This window comes from Panthera leo, chromosome B3 (assembly GCF_018350215.1).
Source record: "Panthera leo isolate Ple1 chromosome B3, P.leo_Ple1_pat1.1, whole genome shotgun sequence".
NCBI lineage: Eukaryota > Metazoa > Chordata > Mammalia > Carnivora > Felidae > Panthera > Panthera leo.
In genome coordinates this window covers 99,136,083-99,162,971 of record NC_056684.1, presented here as the reverse complement: position 1 = coordinate 99,162,971, position 26,889 = coordinate 99,136,083, and the positions used below count along the sequence as shown (strand labels likewise).

Sequence of the window (26,889 nt, the reverse complement as noted above, 5' to 3'; positions counted from 1 at the left end):
GGAAATTTAGCATCTTCCATTTCATTTAGTATTTCTTTTTATTTCATTCCCAGAGGTAGACAACACACAACAGTAGCATTAGCCCTCTGACTTGGTTCCCCATAGAAATCAGATATTTTCCATCACATTACTAGCTATTGCAAACATCTGAACATTTCATTTATGTTCATCTACCTTATAATTATAGACCCACCATGAGATCTTATATAATCAGTTAATAAAGGAGTACATATATAACTTTATCACAAATGTTTTTTTCTAAAAAATATTCTGATAAACTGTATTTCAATAGGATTACTTTCCTTTGTAATTTGAAAACATTCTGAAGAGGGGACCATATGCTTCAGTAAGCTATCAAACAGGTCTAAGGCAGAAAAGTTGAAGAATCTCAGTTCTAAATGAATTCCCTGCTTTGACTACTGTGCCAAGAGTAGCATTTTCCATACTACGGCTAGGAAGTTAATTTAAAAATATAAATGGGCTCATATCATGCTCTTAGTCAAAACCTCTCATAGTTTGTCATTCTACTTTGTAGAGAACAAAAACATCTTAAAACAGCCTGTGAAGCTTGCATGCTTTGGGCCTGCCCATCTTTCCAATTTTGTGTGTGGCCTCCTTCCCTTCCCCACACAAGCCTTCACTAATTTTGTGGAAGCTCCAAGTTCTCTTATGCCTTAGAGCTTCATTTATACAACTCCCCGGAGTATTTTTTTCCCCATTTTCTCCATAGGCTGGTTTCTTCTCTTCCTTTAGGAGTCAGCTGAAATATTGCCTCTTTGCAGAGTCTTTACTGACCGCTTCATCCAATAATGACTTCCCTCATCATGTTCTTTCAGAGCACCCTTTCTTTCCATTTACAGAAAAACGTTTGTCACAATTTATAATGACAAGCGTCGTTTATTTATTTGCTGTTTGATGTATGTCTTTCCTTTTAGGCACTATGCTCTATGAAGGCAGAAACTGTATCTGCTTTATCCACTGTATAATCAGTGGCAGACACAAAGTAGACACTCAGATAACTGCTGAAGGAGTTCTCAAACAATCTTACTCAATAAATATTCTATTCAACTAATATTTATTTACTGAGTACCTAATTTGCCGGGCATAGGTCTGGATATTTGGGATAATAAAGGAACAAAATATACAAAGATTCCTGTCCTTGTGGAACTTATGCAATATTCTAGGCTTCTAATTCAGACTCAGATGAAAAAACACACACTAATTAAACTGGAAATATATGAACAAGTAGTTTTTAAATGTCAGGCAACAGGTAGGACAGGACAGTGACCCGTGAGAAAAGGGAGATAAGATAAGCCCCGTGATTGTCCCAGTTGACTGTTTAAAAAAGGGGTCCCTGGGTGGTTCAGTTGGTTAAGCATCCGACTTCGGGTCAGGTCATGATCTCACAGGTCATAAGTTTGAACCCCACATCAGGCTCTCTGCTGTTAGCACAGAGTCTGCTTCAGAGCCTCTGTCCACTCCCCCTCTTCCCCCTCCCCCACTTGCTCTCTCTCTCTCTCTCTCTCTCTCTCAAAAGTCAATGTTTAAAAAAAAAAAGGGAAAACTGTTTTTAGGCTATGGCATAGGGAAGGGCTACCCAAACAGAGTTCAGGGATCTCCCTGAGTTGAAGAGAGAGTAACAGAGAATAAAGTGCTACACAGACACAGAATGAGAGGGAGACAGAAAGTGTGAGCTCTGGAGGTTTCCAGAGGATTCCTTTTGAGTCATTAGCTGAATACTGATCAGCACATATGTGGGAGAAAACTGCTTGAAGCTGTACAAAAAAATTCAGAAAGGATCAACTGAATAATCCCTGGTGATCACGCAGGGCTGGAAAAGTTTGTGCCTCCACGATCTCATAACAGATGGGGGATTGACCAGAGTCCTAAAAAGGGTATTGCTTCAGAAGGGGTACCAAATCGGCCTAGGTTAAAGGCTGTTGTGGACCCACCTGCCAATGTTCAAAAGTAAGCCTTGAATAGATCAAATGCTTCTAAGTAACTTAATTGCACTAGAGAACAAAACCCCCAAATATTAAAGGGAATACAAAAAAATTCCAGTATGCCACAATGTCTAGAATCCGATAAAAAAAAATCAGGCATGTAATTAAGTGTGAAAAAAATCTCTCCCTTATAAGGAGAAAAATTAATCCAAAGAAAAAGACCCAGAATTGACACAGATGATAAAATTAATAGATAAGGAGGTTTGTTGTTAAAATAGCTATTTTAAATATTGTCCATACAATCAAGAACATAGAAGAAAGCAAAACATGATAGAAAGAGACATGGAAGATATTTAAAAGACCCAAATCACATCTCTGGAGATAAAAAAAAAAAAAAATACATTGGATGGAATTAACAGTAGATTTAGACACTGCAGAAGAAAAGATGAGTGAATTTGAAAACGACAATAGGAACTCCCCAAAATTAAGTACAGAGAGAAAATAGGCTGATAAAATATGAACACGAAATATTAAGCTAGAAGACAACTTGAAGGGCCTGAATACACATGTAATGGGGGTCTCGAAAGGAGAGGAGATAAGTTGTGGGTGGAGAAGAAGGAAGAAACAATATCTGAAGCCATAGTGGCTGAAAGAGACATAATGGCTGATGAAAACAACAAGTCCACAGGTTCAAGTAACCCAGAAAACCTCAAATGAAGCAACATGAATCAAACTATACCAATATACAGCATAAAGAAATTGCTTATATAGTATTTGAGCGGGAGAATTCTATATATAATTGCGTATATAGAATTTGAGTGAGAGAACAGAAAAGAAACTATTGTAGTTAGAGAGAATGTTAGAAGGTAGTAAATTTTATAAGGAAATGGAAAGTAAAGCAGGGTAAAAGAGATTATGAATGTGGGTGTGTGCAGTGGGGGTGGGGAACAGATTACAATAGTTGGGCTTAATTGAGAAGGTAATTAATCTTTGGGTAAAAACTTCCAGAAAGAAGGGGAGGCACTGACTTGCACTGGAAAGGAGCACTCAGAATGCTGGTGTGGAGAACACGGAGTACTTTTGGGGAGTCAAGGGAGGAAGCAGAGATTGCCCTGGAGTCTACCACTGTAATCTAAGAGAGAGGTGGCAGTGGTTCAGAAGTGGTGTGAAGTAATATAATTCTAGATAAACGGTATTTGAATGTAGACTCACCAGGAATTTATGACAGACTGGAGATAGGGTGTGAATGCAAAAGAACTGGTAAGGATAATTCTTAAAGTTGTGGGACTGAACAAGTAGAAAGACGAAGCTGTTCTCATTTCAGCTGGTGAAAGCTGCAGGGAGAGAAGTTTTGGGGGTGAGATCAAGAATACAGGTTCGGTTTGAAATTAAAATGCTATCAGTGGGATATACAGTGCTGGAGTTTGAGAGAGATGTAGATGAGAGCTATAAATTTGGGAGTCAGGGCCCTACAGATGGTGGATAAAGCCTTGGGAAGGAATAAGATCATCAAGAGAGCATGTTTAGATAGAAAAGAGAGGGACAAGGACTGAACCCCGGGACACTTCAATGTAAGAAGCTGGGGAGCTCAAGCAGAGCCAGGAAAGGGAATTTAGATGGAGTAGCCTGTGAAAGTGGGGGCTGCTGAGAGCCAAATGCTGAAGAAAATGCTTCAAGGCATAAGGAATCATTAACCATGTCAAATGCTACCAGTAGGCCACGTCCGATGAAACTGAGAATTGACTTAGTTAGATTTAGCCAACTGCAGCCCTCAGCAACCTTGGTGAGAGAAGGTTTAAGAGAATGGTGGGAGTGAAAGTCTCACTGAACAGGTTGAAGAGCAAACTGGGGGGCACGTGGGTGGCTCAGTCAGTTGAGCACCTGACTCTTGATTTTGGCTCAGGTCATGATCTCAGGGTTGTGGGATCGAGCCCCATGTTGGGCTCTGCACTGAGTGTGGAGCCTGCTTAAGATTCTCTTCTCTCCTTCCATCACTCCTACCACTCGTGCTCTTTCTCTCTAAAACAATAATGAAAAAAAAAAAGAGCAAATGGGGCCTCCTCCTCCTTCATGAACAGTTCAGTCTTAAAGAGATTGGTGGGACTAAGCACGGGGGGCTCCACACTAGGTCAGAGGCCCACGGTGGGATGTCAGAGCTTAAGCAGGGTGAGGAGAGCATCTGTACAGGGGATAGGAGCATAGGAGCCCAAGTGGGAGGCGAATGCATTCATGTTGGGAGGAGAGGCCATGGAATATGGGACCTTGGTTCCCTACAGGAGAGTTGACCAGATAAGGACAAGGGGAGCCAGGACCCTCTCTGTCAGTGAAGGAAGTTAAAAATACGGGAAGTGGAAAAGCTAGAATGTACTGTGGTGTAGGACAGGACCTGGTGGTGTCGGTGTGAACTCATGCTTACATATACATGGATACACAAGAAAGAAAGAAATGCAGATGTAAAAGTGTGTGTGTGTGTGTGTGTGTGTGTGTGTGTGTGTGTGTAGTATTCTCTAACTCCGTCCACTGAGAGGGACTAAGAGTAGCAACACCTCAAACGCTTCAGCAATGACAACACCTAGCATCCAGAGTTTCATTTGTAAACACCATTCTCATAGGAACTAGTGCTCTTGGAGAAAGGATGATTCTAGGGCTGGGGCAAGAAAATAACAAGAGGCCCCTACACCATCATCTTTTTGTACCAAACACTAAGGAGGCACTCAAACAATGATGGAGTCATGTCAAAAGGACACGGTAGCTAGCTTCTCAGTCTGTGTCAATTAAAACATCAAAATAAATGATGGCAGTAGCAATTACAAACCACCGAATAAAAGAGGAAACCATGAGTCCATATCAATACAATTAAATACGTTTTTAAAAATAGAATGTTTGTGGGGCGCCTGGGTGGCTCAGTCGGTTAAGCATCCGACCTCGGCTCAGGTCACGATTTTGTGGTTTATGGGTTCGAGCCCCACACTGGGCTCTGTGCTGACAGCTCAGAGCCTGGAACCTGCTTCAGATTCTATGTATCGCTCTCTGTGCCCCTCCCCTGCTCACACTTTGTCTCTTTCTCCCTTAAAAATAAATGAACATTAAAAAAATTTTTTTAATAAAAGAATAAAATGTTTGTTGAGGGGTAGGATAGTTATAGATCTCAAGGTCCCTCCCCCCAAATACAAATGTTGCTGAACTACAAAAGACAAAAGAAGAACTTTACATGAAGAAACTTGAAAATAACACCTTAATTAAGTAATCAAAGTTAACATCACAGTGACAATTTGAAATCACATGTCACTGATAGAATGCAATGAGACAAATATCCCCATCAATTCTATATCAATGCCCCAGTTTTGTTAACTGAATTTAATCATGAAGAAATACTAGACAAACCCAAATTGAGTGGTATTCCACAAAATAGACGGCCCATAATCTTCAAAAGTGCCAAGGTCATGAAAGTGAAGGAAGTCTATGGACAGGACAACTAAATGCAACACATGATTCTGAACTAGGTTCTTTTGCTAAAAGGGGTATTATTATTATTAAGGTGATTTGCAATACTTAAATGAGGTCTGAGGATTAGAAAGTAGCAACATATCAATGTTAACTTTCTAATTCTGATGACTGTACTTTATGATTATGTAGAAGAATGTTTTTACTTACAGAAAGTACACACTAAAGTATTTGGAAGTGATGGGGCAGCTGTTGACAACTTATTTTCAAATGGTTCAGGGGAAAACAAAATTCTTTGTACTATATTCGCAACCCTGTTATACCTTTGAGATTACTTCCAGAGGAAAAATAATGTTTCAAAAGAAAGGGAAAATCAGAGGTAGTGAATACAGACAACTTTTTCAAGAAGTTCTGCAAAGCAGAGTAAACAAATGAGGCAGCTGCTGGGAGAGGAAGTGGGTAAGTCAAGAGAAAAAAATTAAAAATTTTATTTAAGGGGGCGCCTGGGTGGCTCAGTCAGTTAAGCATCTGATTTTGGCTCAGGTCATGACCTCACGGTTCGTGGGTTCAAGCCCTGTGCTGGGCTCTGTGCTGACAGCTCAGAACCTGGAGCCTGCTTCAGATTCTGTGTCTCCCTCCCTCTCTCTCTCTGCCCCTCCCATGCCCATGCTCTCTCTCTCTCAAAAATAAATAAACATTAAAAAAAATTTTTCTTCAAGATGGAGAAATAACACTGTGTCTGTACATTGTTGGAGCTGACGAAATAGAGAACCAAGACTGATGATTTAGGATGGGCAGATGGTGGAGCGTGTCCTCAGGCAGGGAGATGACATCTGTTGCACAGGTAAAGGAATGACATTTGATAAGCGTGTGCATGTCCCCAGACTGACCACTGCTGACGCCCAGCTATCCGGCAATCTCTCCAAACGAGACCGGGGCTGAGAACACCGGAGGGAAGAAAGGGTCACTCCACACAGTCCCAACAAAGGCTGCCACACTATGATTTTAGGCTCTGAAAACATAGGAAGCCACCCTAGGCAGATACCATGACAGCTCTGAGAAGCAGGTGTTAAGGTAAAAATCAGACCCAAGAATTTAAACAGTATGTAAGGATATACATCTGTCTTCATTACATTCTGAGATCGAGACGCATTTTAAAATTGATGTCGCAAAATGCTTGCAAGCCATCAGGCAAAGAAGTAAGCACTGACAGGTGGTCACTGCCTATGTATGCGGGAAGTCTCATGTGTGAGATGGCAATCAACCCTCTCAGTTGAGTTGCCTGAAAGGCACCACCCAAAGTTGACTTAACTTTAACTTGTTGCTTTAAAGGACCTCAAAGATTGTGCTGGGATGGAGGCCTGAAACAGGAAGTTATTATGAACATTGAACATCGCCCGTCATAGGCGTGGTGACGTACCTGAAGGCAAAGAAACTGACAACCTCCGGAAGAGACAGAATTTCCAAAGTAGGAGAGATTGGTCTGACATTTGTCTAGAAAGGTCTTTTGCTCAGGTCAAAAGCAACTGGCTACTTTTAAGCCTTCATTTTTCTTTGAACCATTAATATGTAATTCATGTAAGAAAAAATGCAAATGTTCAGTTTAACACTAGTGAATGCAGAAGAAACCTCAGTATTCTTTGACATGCTTCTCAACATCATGGTGTCTGTATCACTGCAGGTGGCCATAATTGAGTAGAAAGGATCTTTCCTGGGTGTGAGGAGTACCCAGGGTCAAACTTTGATTGCAATACTACAGAAAGTAAAATTGTATGGATAAATATCTACTATTTTTTATTTATAAAATAATGAGTGAATATTCTAAGTTCTCTTCCCCTCTCCTCTCCTCCAAGGGTGGTATTAAACTAATGTTGTATCTATAGGATTTTTTTTAAAGGAAATAGAATGATATTTTTGAAATTAATAACTTGAAAATAGTCACCAAAAAAGTACATTTATTTAATAAAAAAGAAAGACACTGAAAAGTGTCACCCAAAATAGTTACATTTTTAAAAAGGGAGACTTCATCTGGCCTGAAAACTGGGCTATCCAGAGAAATTCATTTTCTAGGGATTTCAAATCATCAAGGTTTAACAGTACTTCTGTAGCCCCTAGGTACAATGTGTAAGGCTAAGCATGTGTGTGGTGCTTAACAAATACCTACTGAATTTTTAAAAGTTATATCAACTGTCACAAAAATGAAGTGCCAAGCTCAATTATTAACGTATGTGTGAATTCAATTTAAAATTTTTTGCTTCATTATCCGCAAATTGAAAGAATTAGGACTGGCCAATGCTGAACACAACCCTTTCCTCTTTAAGTCCTTTGACATACTGTACTGATTTTATAGTCCCTGAAAATTCTCTCAATTGGCCTATGAGGAGGACAGTATCTTATTCTCCCTAATAAATCAAATGCAAGCATTTTGGGGAAGAGATGTTAAAACTTTCATTTCAAATGCTGGAGAAAAACTTCAAAAGCCTCAAACTTAGGATGTATGTCCCCTCTCTAGTACCAAGTGTGATGTCTAACTGGTCTTTTTTCAGTACCATTTTTTTTTTTTATGATTGGTACAATTCCAATCTTTTATGAATCAATCATCAGAAAGATGATTTCTTCCTCTCTCTCTCTCTCTCCCTTTGCCCCTCCCCCAGCCTCTAAGAAAAAGGAAACTTTGTCTTTAATTCAATAATTTACACATATTTGTCAGTTATGAAAATCGGGTCTATTTTTATGTTGAACTGTTTTAAAAAGAAGGTGTACTATAAACGCTGGCTACTTATAATCATACATATGACATGAAACTATTTGCCCGTCCTCTCTTCATTTTTGCATTTCAGTGAAACTTCTCCTGTGATCACAGTTTTATTTAGCCAGTTATATTCAGGCTTGCAATTTCCCAAACCATAAATGTCACTGGAAATATCACATGGAGTATAGCTCCTGATGTCCTGTTATATGACATTCTTAACACATGAACTTAAAGTTATCCACTCAAAAAGAGTTTCTGGAATGCCTGAGTACTCCACTGCCCTGACGGATGCAGACAGGTGAATGACGTGGTCTTTGACTTTGAGGACTGTAGTCTAGTTGGAAAAATTTGTTTGATGAAAATGGTCAGAATGGCAAGAGATTCACGGACAAATGGGGATTGGAGCTGACCCTTAAAAGGGGAGTAAGATTTGGACAGGGTCTTAGTCAATTCAGGTTCTGTAACAAAATATCGTAGAATGGGTGGATTATAAACAACAGAAATTTATTCCTCACAGTTCTGGAGAGTGGAAAGTCTAAGAACAGAGTGCTGGCAGATTCAGGATCTGGCGGGAGTCCACTTCCTGGTTCAAAGATGTTTTCTTACTATTACCTCCCACGATGGAAGGGATGAGGGACCTCCTTGGGGTCTCTTTTTTTTTTTTTTTAATTTTTTAAAATATTTATTTATTTATTTATTTATTTATTTACTTATTTATTTATGAGACAGAGAGAGACAGAACACGAGTAGGGGAGGGGCAGAGAGACAGGGAGACACAGAATCTGAAGCAGGCTCCAGGCTCTGAGCTGTCAGCACAGAGCCCGACGCAGGACTCGAGCCCACAGACCGCAAGATCATGACCTGAGCTCAAGTTGGACGCTCAACCGACAGAGCCACCCAGGCACCCAGTGGGGTCTCTTTTTAAAAGGGCACTAATCCTATTCATGAAGGCTCACCCCTCCTGACCTAATCATCCTCCAAAGACCCACCTCCAAATACCATCATATTGGGGGTTAGGATTTCAACATATGAACTTTTTTTTTTGAGGAGTCGGGGATACAAACATTGAGTCTGTAGTAGATATGAAAAGAATAAGGAGAAAGGCATTCTCAGTGAGGGACCCAGAATAACCAGAGAGGTGGGAATTTACAGAGCATATTCTTGGGGAGAAAGGGGGAGTAAGGGGAGCAAGTTGGAAAGGTCTACTTGGGATAAATGAGAAATAAATTTGACGTTTTTATGTGGGGTCAATTTATGGAGCATCCAATTAGTTAAGAAGCACTCATTTCACCCACGCCCCTGGCCTTGGCTTTCTTTTTTTCTTACATCTACATTATTCTTCATTATGCTAACCATGCCCTCCGTCAGAAAGCATCTTTCCAGCCTACAATGATTCTCACTCCTCCTTAAGTATCCATTCCTTTCCCATTCATGTGGGTGTGTTAATTCCTAGGAGCAATGTTTGTGCAATGTGGTTCTATTCTAATGTCCATTGATTAGAGCTGTAGATGGCTCACTCTTGCTAGTACAGAAATGCCACTCTAGGAATATGCACTTGAAAAGGAATTAAATCAATCTATCACCTCTTCATGGAGGTGGAAGTGACATGGGATCCTGGGAGCTGTGGGCAGCCATCATATCTGCCACACGGAACAGACAGCTGAGAAATCTATTCTTGGGAAAAGAAAGAGACATACAAAGGGAGGCAGAGACATGTAACAGAGCTCTCCCGGTTTCCAATGGGCTTCCAGCTCTTATTTCTATTGCTTACCCAGCTACATTTCTGCTCTTGGAATCTGAGACACACTGTATCTTTTATAATCAATCCCCTCTTCCTGCTTAAGTGAGCTTGGGTTAGGCTCCTATTATTAGAAACCCAAGGAGCCCTAATATAATGGTGAATAAATAGATTTACTGAAGTCCTGCTGTCCTTTACTTTTGGACATGCTCTCTCAACTTGTGCTCGAAGGACAAGCTTCCTTTTATTTGTCTCTGCTCAACATCAGTGTGAGTATATTGCTGTTTCACACATCTGAGTGTCACAGTTCTACGCCCCTCTCCGTTCCTGTCGCCAGATCCCTTCCCAGCTTCCTTAAGTTTCTCTTTACTTTCTGTCCTTGAATTAAATGCTAACAAAGAAACACAGAAAGGCTGGGAGTATAATTTATATATGCCTGAGGCTTATGAACAGATAATGGATTCATTAGCCCAATTCTCCCAGGATCTGTGATGCAAAGGGATAGGACACAAGAAGGTTTAAAAATGAATATGCTATTCAGATCCTCTTACTGTACAGCTTCTCTCTGCAGCCCAAGTTATTCTGGAGGCCACAGGAGGGATAGGGCCGTGCCTGCTGATGGGACTCTGGAAGCTCCAGGGCCACTGTGTTCCCAGCCCCCTGTTTCTTGTGGCCTCAGCCACAGTGGGCTCTGTCACATGTACATACCACCACCACTGCCTTTATAGCTTAAAGAGGTCGCTACTCTGACTGCAAAATCACAAACATGGGATCTCCAGAAAGAAGCCCTCTCTTGCTGATGGGATCATGCATGCACATCAGGTGGAGAAGCCTGAGTGCTCAGAAGCCTTTGAAGGGACTCCGGAAGGCACATACCCCAGCCCTAAACCATCTAGCTGTCAACTCTGTCAACACAGTCGCAGTTTAGCCAACAGCTGAACTAAAAATAATCTGACACTTCACCACAGCGTGCCTGCCTGGCTCTGATGTGCAGAACAAATACAGAAATACAAGCTGCTGCTGTATTTCCAACAATGTGAGGTCTAATGACATAGTGAGGGTCCAGAGATTTGGATATGAAGATTGCCTAGGAAGATCACCACCCAGGGCCGGCTTTATTAGATGAACGCTTCGTCTCTCTTGTCGTGGTGATTCCTTTGGTGTCTTCGGAAGAAGTATACAAAGGGAACTGGGGTGTGGTGCTGACTTCTTTCTGATTATATTTGGAGATTATGCTTCTTGGCTATCTTATTTATGTCAGTGATAGGTCGTGTTCATATTTTCTGTAACCGCTTCCTAGACTAGGAAGGGGGATCAAGGAGATCCTTGAGGGCAAGAGCCATGTTTTCATCTTTATCTGTCTTTGTCTCTCTAGGACCTAGCAAAGGTCTGGCAATTCAAAAAGCTGTCAGTAAAATATTTGTTAGATAAAAGAATAGATGAACAACTGAAAATCAGTAAAAATCCAACCTTATGATGAGGGTCTGGGAAAGCTTCTCAAAGGATGTAATGATTGGTCTGAGCCTTCAAGGAGTCGCCAGAGTTAGTAAAGCAGAGAGACAGAAAGAAGGTGAGTGAATGTTCCAGGCATTTGAAATTTCCATCAAGAGCATCAGAAGTGGCTCAGTATGGCAGGTTGGCAAAAAGAAGGGGATGAAGCTGAAAAGAGGGGCAGAGGCCAGAAGCACCTTGCATACTCTGCCAACGGTTTGGATTTTATTTTATAGGTGATGGGAAGCATGAAAAGATTTTCTATAGGAAAGGAACATAATGAGATTTTTTTTTTTAAATTTTTTTTAACATTTATTTATTTTTGAGACAGAGAGAGACAGAGCATGAATGGGGGAGGGTCAGAGAGAGAGGGAGACACAGAATCTGAAGCAGGCTCCAGGCTCTGAGCTGGCAGCACAGAGCCCGACGCGGGGCTCGAACTCACGGACCGCGAGATCATGACCTGAGCTGAAGTTGGCCGCTTAACCAACTGAGACACCCAGGCGCCCCCATAATGAGATTTTCTTATAGAAAATTTTCATTGGCAGCAATGTGGAGGATAGTTGATGGCACGGATGGAGACACGGTTGAGATGGGATTTCAGGGATCAACTAGGAGCCCCTTGTAGTCAGTCACTCAGGTGAGGGAGGATGGAGATCTGACTTATGGCTGAACAGGCCTATTTCTGTCTTTTCTCTCCCACTGCCAGCTTTTCATCACCTCCAGTACCATCACATCCTCCTTCGGGAGAAGATCTGAGAATGCTGAAGAGTAACAGAAAATGCCAACCACAACAGTGCCTCACAAACACTTTTATCTTAGTTGGGGTGCCCTGAAAGGCAAAGTGACATTTTCCAGAAGGTCCATGGGCAAAACCTCCCTCTGTTCCCGTCCCTCCCAAAGAAGAACTAAATGTCTCATTTTGATGTGACAATCCTTGAACAACCTCACTTCTCTCAGCAGTCACTGTGCTACTTTTTCAGCAAGGGGGTAAGAAAGAAGAGGCAAAAGGAAAAGACAAGATGAAGAAGGTGGTAAAGGAGCAAGGCAGATGGTGAGGACCCTTTATTTATCTCATTCATGAATAAAGAAGAAGAGTTAAAGCTGTTGAAAGAAGAGAAGCTGTTTACATCTTATAGCCCCATTATCAGAACTCAAAAAAGAAGATTAAAATAGATAGATGTCCATGGATATTTGCTTAGCTTACTTATGAGGGAATACCATCACCCCCTTCACTCTCTAGCATGTATCTGATAGGAGTTAGAAGGAACAAACCCTGGGTACCAGGCTGCCTCAGTCGGGTGAGCATGCAACTCTTGACATCAGGGTCATGAGTTCAAGCCCCATGGTGGGTGTAAATTTTTACTTAAATTTAAAAAAAAAAGGAGCAAATCCCTTCCCCTAGGTTCTTAACCTTAGCTTTACATTGAAACTAAGTGATAATTAAAAACAAAACACACACACACATACACACACACAAACCTGATGCCTGAATCATAACTCAAGAGATTCTGACTTAATTGGTCTAGGGTGTTATCTTGGAATTGATCTTTTCATAGAGTTCCCTGAGTAATCTGAGTGTACAGGTGGGCGGAGAACTATTGTTCTAGACCAGGGGGTCAGTCAAGTTTTCAGTAAAAGGCCAGAGAGTAAACATTTTATGTTTTGAGGGCCACGTGGTCTCTGTTGTAACTACTCTGCTCTGCTGTTGTAGTGGGAAAGTAGCTATAGACAATATGTAAATTAACGGCTGTGTTATAATAAACCCTTATTTATAAAAATAAATGTTCTGGCTCATGAGCTTTAAGTTACTGACCCTTGATCTACAAGCATACTCCAAAGGTTGGGTAGATAGTTTAGGCTGCTAACTCAGGTATGGAGAAAATAGTAAAAATATTCTAGTTTTAAAAAGAATTTGGGGGGGCGCCTGGGTGGGTGGCTCAGTTGGTTAAGCGTCCGACTTCGGCTCAGGTCATGATCTCGCGGCCCGTGAGTTCAAGCCCCGCGTCAGGCTCTGTGCTGACAGCTCAGAGCCTGGAGCCTGTTTCAGATTCTGTGTCTCCCTCTCTCTCTGACCCTCCCCCATTCATGCTCTGTCTCTCTTTGTCTCAAAAATAAATAAACGTTAAAAAAAATTAAAAAAAAAATAAAAAGAATTTGGCACTTGGAAGAATGTTCTAGTGTTATTTTAATAAAATGAGATACATTTCTGAGTTTCACTTGATAAAATACTTTCATTTACCCACTATGCTGTTTGACTTCTCCTTAGGGAGACCATGTGTGATTTCAGTGTTTTGAAGAAATCCAATGAGGTATAAAAGAGTGAAGAATCATAACCTGCAGTGGTGAATAGAAGGATTAATCATGACAGGATTAATCAAGAGAGACACTTAAACTTAGAGCCTAAACCAAGACAGAAAAGTTAAAACCCAAATAAGAAGACAGTCTCTACAAAGTTAGGGAGGTCAACTGGTGACCTGATACGTTTTGTGTGTTCTCCAATCTCCTTGGCTAGATCTCAGCCATGAGCCAAAGTTTTTCATTTGTTTGTTTTGCTGTTATTGTTTTGTTTTTAAGTCTACATGGAGAACCAGTTTTAATCTATGCTGTCATTTCATTTGAGAGAAATCTGGAGAAAGCAAAGACACATTAGAAAAATGAACGTTTGCCCAATCATTAAGTTTCTCTCTTGCCCTCACTGCTTTCATCACTCTCTATAGAAGGGAAGTCAAGTGACAGGTGGCTGCAAGCCACGCTCCTCATAATCGAGGCTGGAGGAGTGGTGTGGGCTACGTGGTCCTCACCTTTATCCTATCGATGTTGGCCTCCATCTTCAGCTGTTCTACCAGCTTCCTGGCTTGTGCTATGCTGGCGGTGTTGTTGCTGGCCATTGGAATGCTGGGTAGGCTTTTCAGATACACTGAAAGAAAACAGGAAGGAAGAATGCATCAGGGAATTCATGGGCTGCCAAATGCACAGGCTCATCATATCCGGGAGTGTCAAAAGAGTGGCTGTGGTCAGGTCTGGCTCTCCCAGCCCTCTACATCCCCAGTCCAGCACTGAGTCTGATTGCAGGCAGACCAGAAGATGAGGTGTGTTTTTCCAAATACCTGCCCTCCCCACCTCACTGCCCTGCCCCTGCCCCCCCCCCCACATCCATCTGCACTTCTTCCCCTTCTTCAGAGAAGCACAATGAAGCACAATGAAACACAATGTTTACGAAATCACTTAGAATAAGATGTACTGCTGAATCAAGAAAGCAAGTCATTAAAGTTATCTTATGAAATGAGTTCAAAATAGTAAGTGCGACAATATACATTATTACTGCTGTTATTTTTCAGGTGCTATTGTCAGATACTCTGTTAAGTGCCCTCAGAGGGTAAACAATGGAAGGCAAGCAGAGAGAGGAATGGTACATTATATAATCCTTTAGGACTAAAGACACCAGGTTTGCAATGTTCTCCTGATGGGCTCAAACACCAGCTTTATAGTTAACTGTAATCACCTCAGCCTATTATACTGCAAGGACTCTATACAGGATGTGTGGCTTTTCAGTGTTGTTTATCCAGCATTTTAAAAAATAGTCATTTCTCTCTACTCTATTTGAAATATGGCTAGATTCACAACCATGTACTTGATTCACAACTTTTCATTTATAACAACAAGGGGGAAGGATTGCCATGTCTGAATTGTTAATTACATCAATGAGTTCACAGAATTCTGGTAAATTCTTTATTAAGTATAATGGACTTATTACTTTTCTAAATATGGAAATGGAACACAAATGTTCAGAGAGTGGAATTCTGCACCTATGTAAATTGTGAGATGGTTTCTTTGCCTCTGGCTTTGCCAGATTTCCTCCGCATCTTTGCTCCCATCCCCTTCAGGTCCTATCCCAATTTCATTTTCTCTTCTAATTCTTTCTTGACCCACCATCTCATTTGATTTTTGTCATTCATCTCGGAAAGTACCTTATTTTATTTTTGGTACCCATTTCCCCCACATTCTGATCACGTCTCACTCTATGTTAAGGTGCCATATGCTATTTCAAGACTGTCTGTATAGATGTGCCCCTCATGGTCACTGACACCCAATAGTGAAGCAATGTCTGAGAGCAGCAATTTAACTAGAGTGCATGACACAAGAAATGAGAGGCATTAAAGCCTTGCTTCAGTCAACAGTTGAATCTTGTTCTGAAGACATTATATTAAAAACTGTGACTTCTGCTAGCTTTGGGCAGTATTTTAATTCAGGGATAAAGTATAATCAGGCTACCATCACAAAAAGGAAAGAGAACACATAGAAAACCTGGGGAAGGAAGAATGACCCATAGTAAGTTCAATGTAAGACTGTCTCTTATTCAGTAAAAATCAAGAAACAATTTTTAATGACCAAAAAAGCATAAGTATGCAAATTATTTCCTTTGGTTCTTATATCTTGGCATCTTATTCTTCACGACAAAAGAAGAAATTATGTATAACTCTCTGTAAACAAAGAGGTCCCTTCATAGTGTTATTTTATAAAGAAGACTGCAAAATCAGCCACCCCAACGGCACTTACAGTATAAACTGGAAGATAATTAACTGTTCTCTCAACTTATTTTCAAAGGCGTCAGAGACAATAAAGTGGGAAGGAAGACTGAAGGGATTTTGAAGCCACAAAGATCTCTGAGCACTACTTTCATATGCTTGAAGATCAAGGGAGGGATCTTTATGTAAAAACAAAAAAAAAATAAGAAGAGGCTTTGACAATTACGATTTCATCAGCATAATTAGGGACCCAATCATCTCCCCCACAGGGAAATTACGTATCCCCAAATGGAATAAAAATCTAACACCCTTGCAAAATGTCACAAGACCAAGATGGAATTTTGAATTACCAAGTTAGGGTAGTCTAACTCTTTCATTCATTCAAAGTTGGAAGTAGTTATGATCCACAAGACCCTGGACACTGTTCTGTGAAGTTAACATTTCTTCTGAATTAGAATTTATCACACTAGAATACAAATTATCACAGAATTATCAAATACTCATTGGCACTGAGGGAGCTTTGGGAGTCTGGCCAGCTATTCTTCTGCCCTTGAATTTAAACCAGATTACGTAGCAACTTTTGTCAGAGACCACAGCTTGCCTCCAAATAGTCAAATACTGCTTCTCCTCTTCTTCATTAGTAATGACAATTTTTTTTTTCTTTTTAACAGAGACCACAAGAACCCTGAATTTTAGCTGGGCAGACTTTACTGAAATATATATTCTCCGGTCTCCCTTGCAGGCCGTTATAGCTCTATGACCAAGTTTTGGCCAATAAGATATAGGCAGAAGTGCCCTTGAAGGGAGCAGGGTGTGTTCTTTGCCTCCCTTTCCTCCTGCTACTGGCCTAGAAGACAGTCTTGTTGGCTATAGTGCTCCATCTTGAACTGTTAGGTTTCACACCAGGGTGAGAAGGAAAGATCCGGGTGCTTACTGATACTGTAGAGCCACAATACCAGTTGTGACCTGGTTATGTAAAGAGAAATAAGTACTATTTTGTTTATACCACCATTATTAAGAGTTTTTCAGTTATTGGACAAGAGATCTGCCACTGAGTAAATGACCCATTGTTTTCATGTGAATATCTTAGGAAAGTCTGTGTCCTAATGCCTTTTCATGTTCCTTGGGAAAGCTATGGCTGTCCCAAGGAGACTGAGACAGAAAATGTCTGAGTTTTCTATTGCTCCTGTATCACATTACTACAAATATAGGAGCTTAAATAATAGGAATTTATTATCTTACAGCTCTAGAGGTCAGAGGTCTGAAATAGGTCTCACTGGACTAAAATCCAGGTGTCAGCAGGGCTGTATTCCTTCTGGAGGCCCTAGGGGAAAATTTGTTTTCTTGCCTCATCCTAGCTTCTAGGGGCTACTATTGGTGTTCCATGGCCCTATCCTTCATTTTCAAAGCTAGCAAAGGTGAGTTGAGTTGTTCTCATATCATATCACTCTGACCTCTTCTGTTGTCATATCTCCTCCCTCTGACTCTCCTCTGCTCCTTTCTTCAAGAACCTTGTAATTTATGCCTGGCCCACCTAGATAATCCAGGACAATCTCCCCATCTTCAGGTCAGCTGGCTAGCAACCTTAATTCCAGCTGCAACTTTCATTCCCCTTTGCCATATGACGTAGCATATTCACACATACCAGGAATGGAGACATGGGCATTTTGGGGGGCCTTCATTCTACTTACCATGGAAGAAGACCCCTGTACAAACAGAAAAGAGAAGTGGGGAGGTGAGGAATGAGATGGAAAAAGAAGAGGGATGGGGCAGGATGCAAGTCTGAAAATGTTGGGAAGAAAACACATTTGAAACCTAAATGGACTTAAGAGTAAAAGTAAACACAGGTTTTCGTTTTCGTTTGAGGAAGATACAGCATCAGTGTTCTTGGTTTACCATATGACCCAACAGAGTCTAGTATCACTTTTGGAATCGCTTTGTGCATTTTCTTCTTTTGTGTATCCAGTTGCTTTCCCATAACATCCCCCTCCTGGAGATAGAAAGCACTAAACAGTCCTAGACCAGTGTTCCAAAGAAGTATGTTTTCCTAAAAAGTGGCTATGGTAAGAAAAGTTAGCCTGTCTTCTAAGCTTGATGTATTTGGACAATGCATCACGTGTGCGTACATGCACGTGCACACACACACTCAGAACCCTTCTCTTCTTATAAAACTGAAACTCTGTACCCAGGAAACAGTAACTCCCATTATTTCCTCCCCTTAGCCCTAGAAACCACTATTCTACCTTCTGTTTCTATGATTTTGGCTACTCTAGGTGCCTCGTAGAAGTGGGATCATACAGTATCTTTTTATGACTGGCTTATATCACTTAGCATAATGTCCTCAAGTTTCATCTACATTGTAGCATGAATCAGAATCACCTTCCTTTTTGAGGCTGAATAATATTCCACTACACACATTTTGTTTTCCCATTCATCTATTGATGGACACTTCCATTGCTTCCATGTTTTAGCTACCATGAATAATGCTGCTATAAACATGGGTGTACAACTATCTCTTCAAGACCTACTTTCAATTCTTTCGAGTATACACCTCAAAGTAGAGTTGCTGGATCATATGGCCAATCTATTTTTAGCTTTGTGAGGAACAGCCATATTATTTCTCATAGCAGCTATACCATTTTACATTCTCACCAAAAGTGCACAAGGGATGCAAATTGTCAACTTTCCCAATACTCATTGTTTTCCATTGTTTTTGTTTTTGGCAGTAGTTATCTTAATGGGTGTGAGGTGGTATTTCAGTGTGTTTTTGACTGGCCTTCCCTAATGATTAGTGATGATGAGCATCTTTTCACGTACTTATTGACCATCTGTAGATCTCCTGTGGAGAAATGTCTATTCAAGTCCTGTGCCTCTTTTTGTTTTTAATGTTTTATTATTTTTAGGTAATCTCCACACCCAGCATGGGCCTCAAACCCATAAACCTGAGTTCAAGAGTCACATGCTCCACTGACTATGCCAGCCTGGTGCCCCTCTTTGCACATCTTTTTTCAAGTTTATTTATTTTGAGAGAGAGAAAACAAGAGAGAGTGGGGGAGGGGCAGAGAGAGAGGGAGAGAGAATCCCAAGCAGGCTCCACTCTGTCAGCACAGAGCCTGATGAGGGGCTCAGTCCAACAAACTGTGAGATCACGACCCAAGCTGCAATCAGGAGTCAGATGCTTAACCAACTGCCAACTAGATGTCCCTGCCCATTTTTGAATCAGGTTTTTTGCTGTTGAGTTTTAGGAGTTCTATATGTATTTTGGATATTAATCTTGTACCAGATAATACAGGGTTTGTAAACATTTTCTCTCATTTAATAGATTGTCTTTTTACTCTGTTAATAGTGTGCTTTGATGCACAAGAGTTTTTAATTTTCATAAAGTCCAATTTTCTTTTGTTCCCTGTCCCTCTGGCATCATATTCAAGAAGTCATCAAATTCAATGTTGTTAAGTTTCTGCCCTATGTTTTCTTTTGAGAACTTTATAGTTTTAGCTCTTACGTTTATGTCTTTGATGCATTTTGAGTTAATTTTTGTATGTGGTGTTGGGTAAGGGTCCAACTTCATTCTTTTGCACGTGGACAGCCAGTTTTCTCAGCACCATTTGCTGAAAAGATTGTCTTTTTCAAGTTGAACGGTCTTACACCCTTGTTGAAAATCATTTAACCATATATGTGAGGGTTTATTTCTGGGCTCTCTATTCCTAAGTTAATTCTATTCTAAGTTAGTCCCTAAATATTTTATTATTTTTTAAAAATTTTTTGGAATGTTTATTTTTGAGAGAGACAGAGCATGAGCGGGGGAGGGGCAGAGAGAGAGAGGGAGACACAGAATCCAAAGCAGGCTCCAGGCTCTGAGCTTCAGCACAGAGCCTGACGCGGGGCTTGAACTCACGGACTGTGCGATCATGACCTGAGCCGAAGTCGGACCCTCAACCGACTGAGCCACCCAGGCACCCCAATATTTTACTATTTTTTAATGTTTATTTATTTTTGAGGGAAAGAGAGACAGAGTGTGAGTGGGGGAGGGGCAGAGAGAGAGGGAGATACAGAATCCAAAGCAGGCTCCAGGCTGCAAGCTGTCAGTATAGAGCCCAATGTGGGGCTCGAACCTGAGCCAAAGTCAGTTGCTTAGCTGACTGGGCCACGCAGGTGCTCCAATATTTTAGTAGTTTTGACATTCTTGTCAAATGGAGTTTTTTACTTAATATCCTTTTAAGACTATTCATTGTTAGTGCATGTAAACGTTACACCACAGATTCCTAATGGGGAAGACAAAAGCTTTTGTTTTTCATCTCTACCTGAGCTGACAGGGACTGCACACCATGAGAAGTGTTGTTGAGAAAAAGATGTTGCACATTGTGAGCATATCGGGCCAAGAAAAGTGTTGACAAAGTGCTTAGGCAGAAGCATAGATGCATATCAGATATCCTTTGCTAATGTTCCTGTTTCATTTTACATCTTACTGAAATTGGGCAGAAATTATTTTAAGAGGGAAGGAAATGGTTTGACTATACCAACCACTAAAATAGCCAAAAGGAAAAGTAAAATTCTGCTGAAAAGATCATGTAGACAAAGCTTTAAGACACACACCTCTTAAAAACAAACAAAAAACTGTTAGTTAAAAAGAGAGGGTGATTAACTTCTATACACTGCTCCTCCCTCACCCCGTCAGCTCAGTCTTTGGGCTGCCTTGTGATGTACCATAGTTTACCCTTGCAGGGGCCCAGCCTGTCCCTGGAACCATCAGAAGCCCACCTCCACGATGCAACCAGCTGTGGACTCTAACTCTTCTAGAAATCAGTGAGGCAGAGGGAAACAGAGCCAGAGTCTGTTTCTCAGGGGGAAACTCTGGATTCCTGGGGTCACTTCTGGAATCTCAAAAGATCTCTGGGAATCAGCTGGGGTGATGATCCAAGGTTGGGTAGTGCTGGAGTAACACTCTTTGGTCCAGCCAGCTGTCTTCAGCCCAGCAATTGGTGGCACCTGTAAAGTGCTGCATCATCTGGCAACCAAGTTATGGCCTAAAATATGGGTGGTTACACATCTCTGAATTTGAATCAGAGAACACTAATACTGCAGATTAATTCTTTCAGAATTCCACAGCCAAGATCTCTTTTCAAAATTCCAACAGTCTACCCTCTGGAAATTCCGAATGGGATTCAATCTATTCTCCAAGTCTCGCTGGCAAAGGTTCTCAACCAGGGAAAGTGCCACCCCTTAAGAAGCATTTGGAAATGTGTGAGGGTGGCCTGAGTTATGACAGTAATTAGGGGCACCAGTGGCATTTAGTGAGCAGAGGCAGAAACTCTAATGCCCTGCAGAGTGCCAGGCAACAATGAATTGTGCTGTTCCTCATCTCTCAATGAGAAAGGACACACACACACACACACACACACACACACAAGCCATAGATCCATGCATGAAAAATCTGCTCAAAGAAAGTAATCCACAAGGAAAGGTTCAACCAACTTGGCTTTTATATTATGTCTTAGGATCCTGATTACCTTCAAAGGGATGAATAAGTGTTAAGTGCTCATAATTCTTGTTAGCATTATTATGCTTTATGGATATTTGGTCCCTGCTGATTTGAAAGAGGGCACAATCTCTTGCAATGTGCGGGTGGAATGAGATTATGCTGGGTCATATTTGCCAGTGAGGAAAAAGAAAACAAACAACCAAAGCCCCTAGAACAATTCTAGAGTTTGTGTGAGAGACTGGTAGGACTCTGCAAGAATGTCCTAATTATCCCACCTGAATTCCAAGCCTGAGACTAATACAGAAGGCATTTTATTCTTTTTACTGATGAGAGGAGCGTCCCTGCCCCTGAACATGAGAGATAGGCTTGTTATAGAATAATAACCATTAGATGAGTTTTCTTTTTCTAAAAATACATCCAGCATTTTCATTTCTTTCAGGAGGAACTCTTCTGTTAAGAAACTATACATTTTCTTGTCATTTAGTCTTGGGAGTAGAAACACAACTCCTTATTTCTGTGGCACAAAGATAAATAAATGTTTGGATAATGAGATCTTTGCCTTAGAGAGTATAGGTTAATTGTGGTGGATTCCATTTTTCTCATGCTGTACTTGGTGTTTTTTAAGCACGGCATGCAGGCGGCTTCCCTATGGTCTTTCATTTTCATTACAACTGTGTGTTTCTCAGAACTATGTTTTGATAGTTGCAATTGGTGATAAGGGGGCTTCATTTACTTGTTTTGTATATTCGCAGGTTAGGATTACACGGCAATAAAACAAACAATTCTAGGTCTAGAAAACAAATCAGAGGCTTGCAGTCTCCTGTCACTTGATGACATCTTTTATTATTCTCATTTGTCAGGTAGCTGGTATCATCGATGAGTGGTTGTTCGTTGCTTTTGAATTAGAGGCCCAATTTCTAACAATTTCAATTTGGAATTCGCCAGAGCTGCTATAGTTAGTCACTTCGATCAATGTCTACCTTGACTGTTTGTTCCACAACACAAGTTTAGCTTGGTCATTTTGCCAAACTTATTTTTCTGGTTTTTTTGCTTTTTTAGATCCCTACTCTAATTAATTCTGTAACGAGTCACAAAACGCATCACCAAATTGATTAGAGTAGGTATACAAAGAGTCCAGGGACGGGCCTTCACAGTCAGACCATGAGTGAATTTCTGAGTTGTGGCTGCAGTGAGAATCAAATAATAACTGTAAAGCAGCCCGCCAGGTTTCAGGGAACTTTTTGGTCACATATCTCTATTACCAGTTGGCCACTTTGACCTGAAAATACCAAAATAGCACATTACGATCTCCACTAATCAGCAAACACTAATTTCTTTTCAGTTTTCCCACCACTAGGGATATTTTAAATCAATAGAGGATTTCTTTGTGAAGGTTGTTGCTTCTCCCTCCACAAGTTCAAGCCCTAGGGTCTCAGGATTGGAATCCACCTCACATGCTCACTCTTTCCCAATCATGTGTTTCAACAATTGGAGAGGGCACAAAGATATCTTTGGGATGTCACAACGTCCTGGTTTCCTCACTGGCCTTTCCTTTGTTCATTTTTAAGCAGCAGTGTGGAGGTGGGGGACGGGTAGCGAATGAAAAGAAGGTGAGAATGGGGAGGGAGGTGTCAGGAAAGGGGGAGGGCAAGGTAGGTCCACACAGACTTGGGCATGGAAGCGCTTGGGGACAGAAGATGTGAAGTGATGTTGGACCCTGGGGCACTACTTAGCATTTGAATAGGGGAAGGGAGAGAAGGAGAGCCAGTGAGGGGAGGGGGGCCAAGGGAGAGGAGGCACAAGAAGATAGCCTCCCCTGTGGAGACCCAGGGAGTTTATGGGAACCCAGAATGCAGAGAGCCGGACCCCACAATGCTGGCTAAGTATGGATTTGTAAATAAAACAAAACAGGAGTCTCCCAAGCACCTTCCCCTTCCTCCTCTCTCTTTCAGTGCTTCTCATTTCCGGGAATTTGATCTTCGAGGCCAAAAGCTCTGTTCTTTTATCAGAGGACCAGGAACGCATACTAAAAATGAATATTAGCTTATAAACCAAGGGCTTGCCATGTGCCAGGCCCTGGGCCAGCTTCCTGTTTAATCCTCACAACTCCAGGGAAGTAAGCGCTGCCTCCCTAGCTGAAGGAAATCAAGGCTGGGATTAAGTCAGAACATTGGAGAAAGGGGTATTTCTGAAGCAAGCCCCAACCCCCCGCCCCGCCCCAGGGAAAGATGTTCTCCCAGCCCTTCTCAATTCACATTTTTAAATACAGCAGACTGATCCTAATCTGGGGGACTGTGGTTTATGTTTGGCCATTTTCACAAACACAACAGCAATTTTTACAATCTGTGTAGCTACAGGGAGAGCGAGATCTGGTACGGAAGCTATGGGCCAATAGGGAAGAACATGAACCGAGGGAACAACATATCCACTTAAAATCCACCCTGGACTATTTCCATGTGGTTCTGCTGTGACGTTGCCACTTACCAAACGGGAGAAAGACAAGATTGCGTCTGATTTCCTTCAAATCTGCATGGGGGCCGTCTATGCCTTGTAGGTGGAGAGTTAAGACACAACACAGCTTCCCTGCCTTAGTCGGGTGCCAGAAACAATTATTTGAAATGACCGCCCTCTGCTTTCCAGTAAACTGCTGTTTTTGAAACATCTCTGTGAGATGCAGTCTTCTGCTTGGAAAGAGCATCATTGGTCAGCTGCTTTTAACGACCTTGACAAAAACATAGCCCTTTGAAAAATGTTGACTGAAAGTCATAGATTTCACAGGTTTTGTAAAATGAAACGGAAAGGAATAGGCCATGTTGCAACTTAAAAACAACATGGAAGTTTTAGTTTTTCTCTGAGCCTTGGATAATGAAATGGCTGTATCCACAAATGGGAGCGGGCATTCTCAGATGTTAGATGGGCTTTGTTTGCTCCCAGGAAAAAAGATTTGTGTTTTGTATGGTACATGTTGGGTTTTCTTAATAAAAAAAGAAAGAAAGAAAGAAAGAAAGAAAGAAAGAAAGAAAGAGAAAGAAAGAAAGAAAGAAAGAAAAAAAGAAAGAAAGAAGAGAAAGAAAGAAGAGAAAAAAAAAGGAAGCCTAGACCGTGAACCAGTAGGGTTCCAACAAAAGAGGAGTAATGAGCTTGTTTCCATAGAAATGTCTCTGTTACCCTACTGATGTCTAATGCTCCACAACAGCAGGCAAGGGGGATCTGACAGGCAGTGGCCTTCTGCCTCCTTGTAGGAAATTATTTATTGGTTAATTAATTTCTCTTTAAAAAAAAAACAACACTGCTTTAATTCTAAATCCTCAGTGGATCTCAAGCCTTAGGCAACCCCTGGAACCCAGGGAGACTTGCCTGCCTGCACCTCTTTGCCTCTGCTCAAATGGACTCTTAGGCTTACAAAACGGTGATACCAGAGGTCCTTAGGCTGAGCTCCTCAATGCAGTTTCCCCAGGAAGAACTGGACCCCCTCCACCGAAGTTTGTTATCACTGTATTGTCTAGGGATACTTCCTGAGATGTAATTGACAGATGGTACAAGAGTAGAAAAACAGGTACTAGGAGACAGTAGGCCTGAATTCTAGTCCATTATGGCACTCCTAGCTGTTTTTTGGTGGGAAAGTCACTTAGTCTTTCTGGGACTCAGTGGCTCAACTGGACTGCAGGATTGCACAAGTGTGCCTAATGTTTGTGACAGCATGTTATAAATTATGGAGTGCTATACAAGGAAAAGGCATGAATAAAGAATGATCACCACCATTTACTGAGCAACTACTAAGCTCTGTAACCTAGAAACATTACATGCAGAATCTGCAATCCTCACAAGGAACATGAAAAAGGAATCAGGGACTAAGAAAGGCAAAAGGAAAAATCTATGATTATGACCAACGGTGACTCTATTAATCGAGAACTCAATAATAAGCAAGAACTCAACAAACAGTCCAAAGCAGAGGGGATCTCTTTTGGGAGGGAAGGGTGGGTAAAACTACATCCAATTCTAAAATTTCTAATTTGCATTGCCAACTTATTAAAGAGATGACGATTCTTTGAAGATCAATTGTGATTTCAAATCAGTAAACGGGGGTTTATTGTCTCATGTGTGTGGCTCCAAAGTACGTGCACATGTTATACATAGTAAGTTTCTATGGAAACTGGTCACTGAGTGCATGTGTGAGAACCCTGTGGGCTACCTCAATAATTCTAAGAAGGTGCTATCTTTCACCAGTATCTTCTGGAGGGAAAGGTTCACATCCACCTACAGCATTTGTAAAGGTTTTCTGTGGGCACAGAATAAACCTGCAAGCTAAGCACCCGAGGCTCATTGTCTTCTGCTTCCTCCTCAGGCCTATTTCCTGTATGTAAAGGCCAGCAGAGCATCTGTGCATACAGAGCAGATTTTGCACTAAAACCTATAGTGCATGGTGCTACCCCACATCACCAGCCCTAAACTTCGGCTCTTTTCTCCCAACACAGCACATGCCCCTGGCAGCCATGATTTCGCCATGTCTCTCATTCCCTCACGCACACCTTATCTTTCAGACTCTAGCCCCTCTTCCTCTGAGAAACCTTCCTCAGCAACTACCTACTACGTTGACTACATCCTCAGTCCCTCAAACTCATACCAACCCAGGAGGCTGTGCTAATATAAACCAAGCCATTTCTTGGGCCTTTTAAATAAATGGCATGGTGACTGGCATTATTAATTACTAGCTTCATTAATTACCACCAGGCATCCTCCCATAAACATTTATTAAACCCACTCCTCTATCTCCAAAGTTTGTCTGTCTTTACTGGCTGAACAGGCCAAGACAGGTTTCACCCCAGGGCCCTTGCACTTGCTGTTTCCCCTGTCTGCCAAGCTGCATTGCCCTGCGTGGTACTGCCCATGACTGCCGCTTTCTCCTTCGAGTTGACGTTCAACTGCCGAGTCTCCTGATGATCACATTATCTAAAGTGCTTCATTTAGCCCGTCGTTCTCGGAGCACATCGCCCTGTTTATTTTCTTGAACGCATGATAACCATCTGAAGTTACTGAATTAATCTGTAGATCATCCATCTTTCTCTTCCCCTACATGCAAACTAAGAGTAAAGACCTTATTGTGTTCACAGTAGGTGCTCAATAAATACTCATTAAATGAATCCAAGCCCCCCATATAGCATCCCCAGCACCCAGCTTGTAAATATTAGATGCTTCAGTAAATGTTGCTACTTATGAGGATGAGTAGCTGGAGCAGGGTATCACCCATGCAGCCCCAAAGAGTTGCTCCTCAGTACAAATTGCTAACGGCGGCTTTTGTTTGGGAGCAGATGGGCTCCTGGAGCACAGTCCCTAAAAGGGCACCTCCCAGGCTCTTCATCTCATCTGATCTTTAAGCATCCCCACACAACTGGGGCAAAAGATAAGCTTGTGACTTTGAACCTCCTTCTCACCGTTGCCTGGCTGCTGCCAAGAAAGAGACAGATCCTGAGGTAAACCACGCGCAATCTGGGTTGTTCTTGGCAACACGTAAA

General features: G+C 41.5%; 1 protein-coding gene across 2 annotated transcripts in view; it reads right to left on the bottom strand.

Moving 5' to 3' along the window:
• The window catches only part of GNG2 (G protein subunit gamma 2), a 121,089-nt gene that overhangs the window by 12,035 nt on the left and 82,165 nt on the right, over nucleotides 1-26,889 (bottom strand). For both annotated transcript variants that reach the window (XM_042943217.1, XM_042943216.1), the window contains one exon: nucleotides 14,173-14,288. In XM_042943217.1, the coding sequence (XP_042799151.1) occupies nucleotides 14,173-14,259 (87 nt within the window). In that variant the 5' untranslated portion in view covers nucleotides 14,260-14,288. The remainder of the gene's footprint in view (nucleotides 1-14,172; nucleotides 14,289-26,889) is intronic.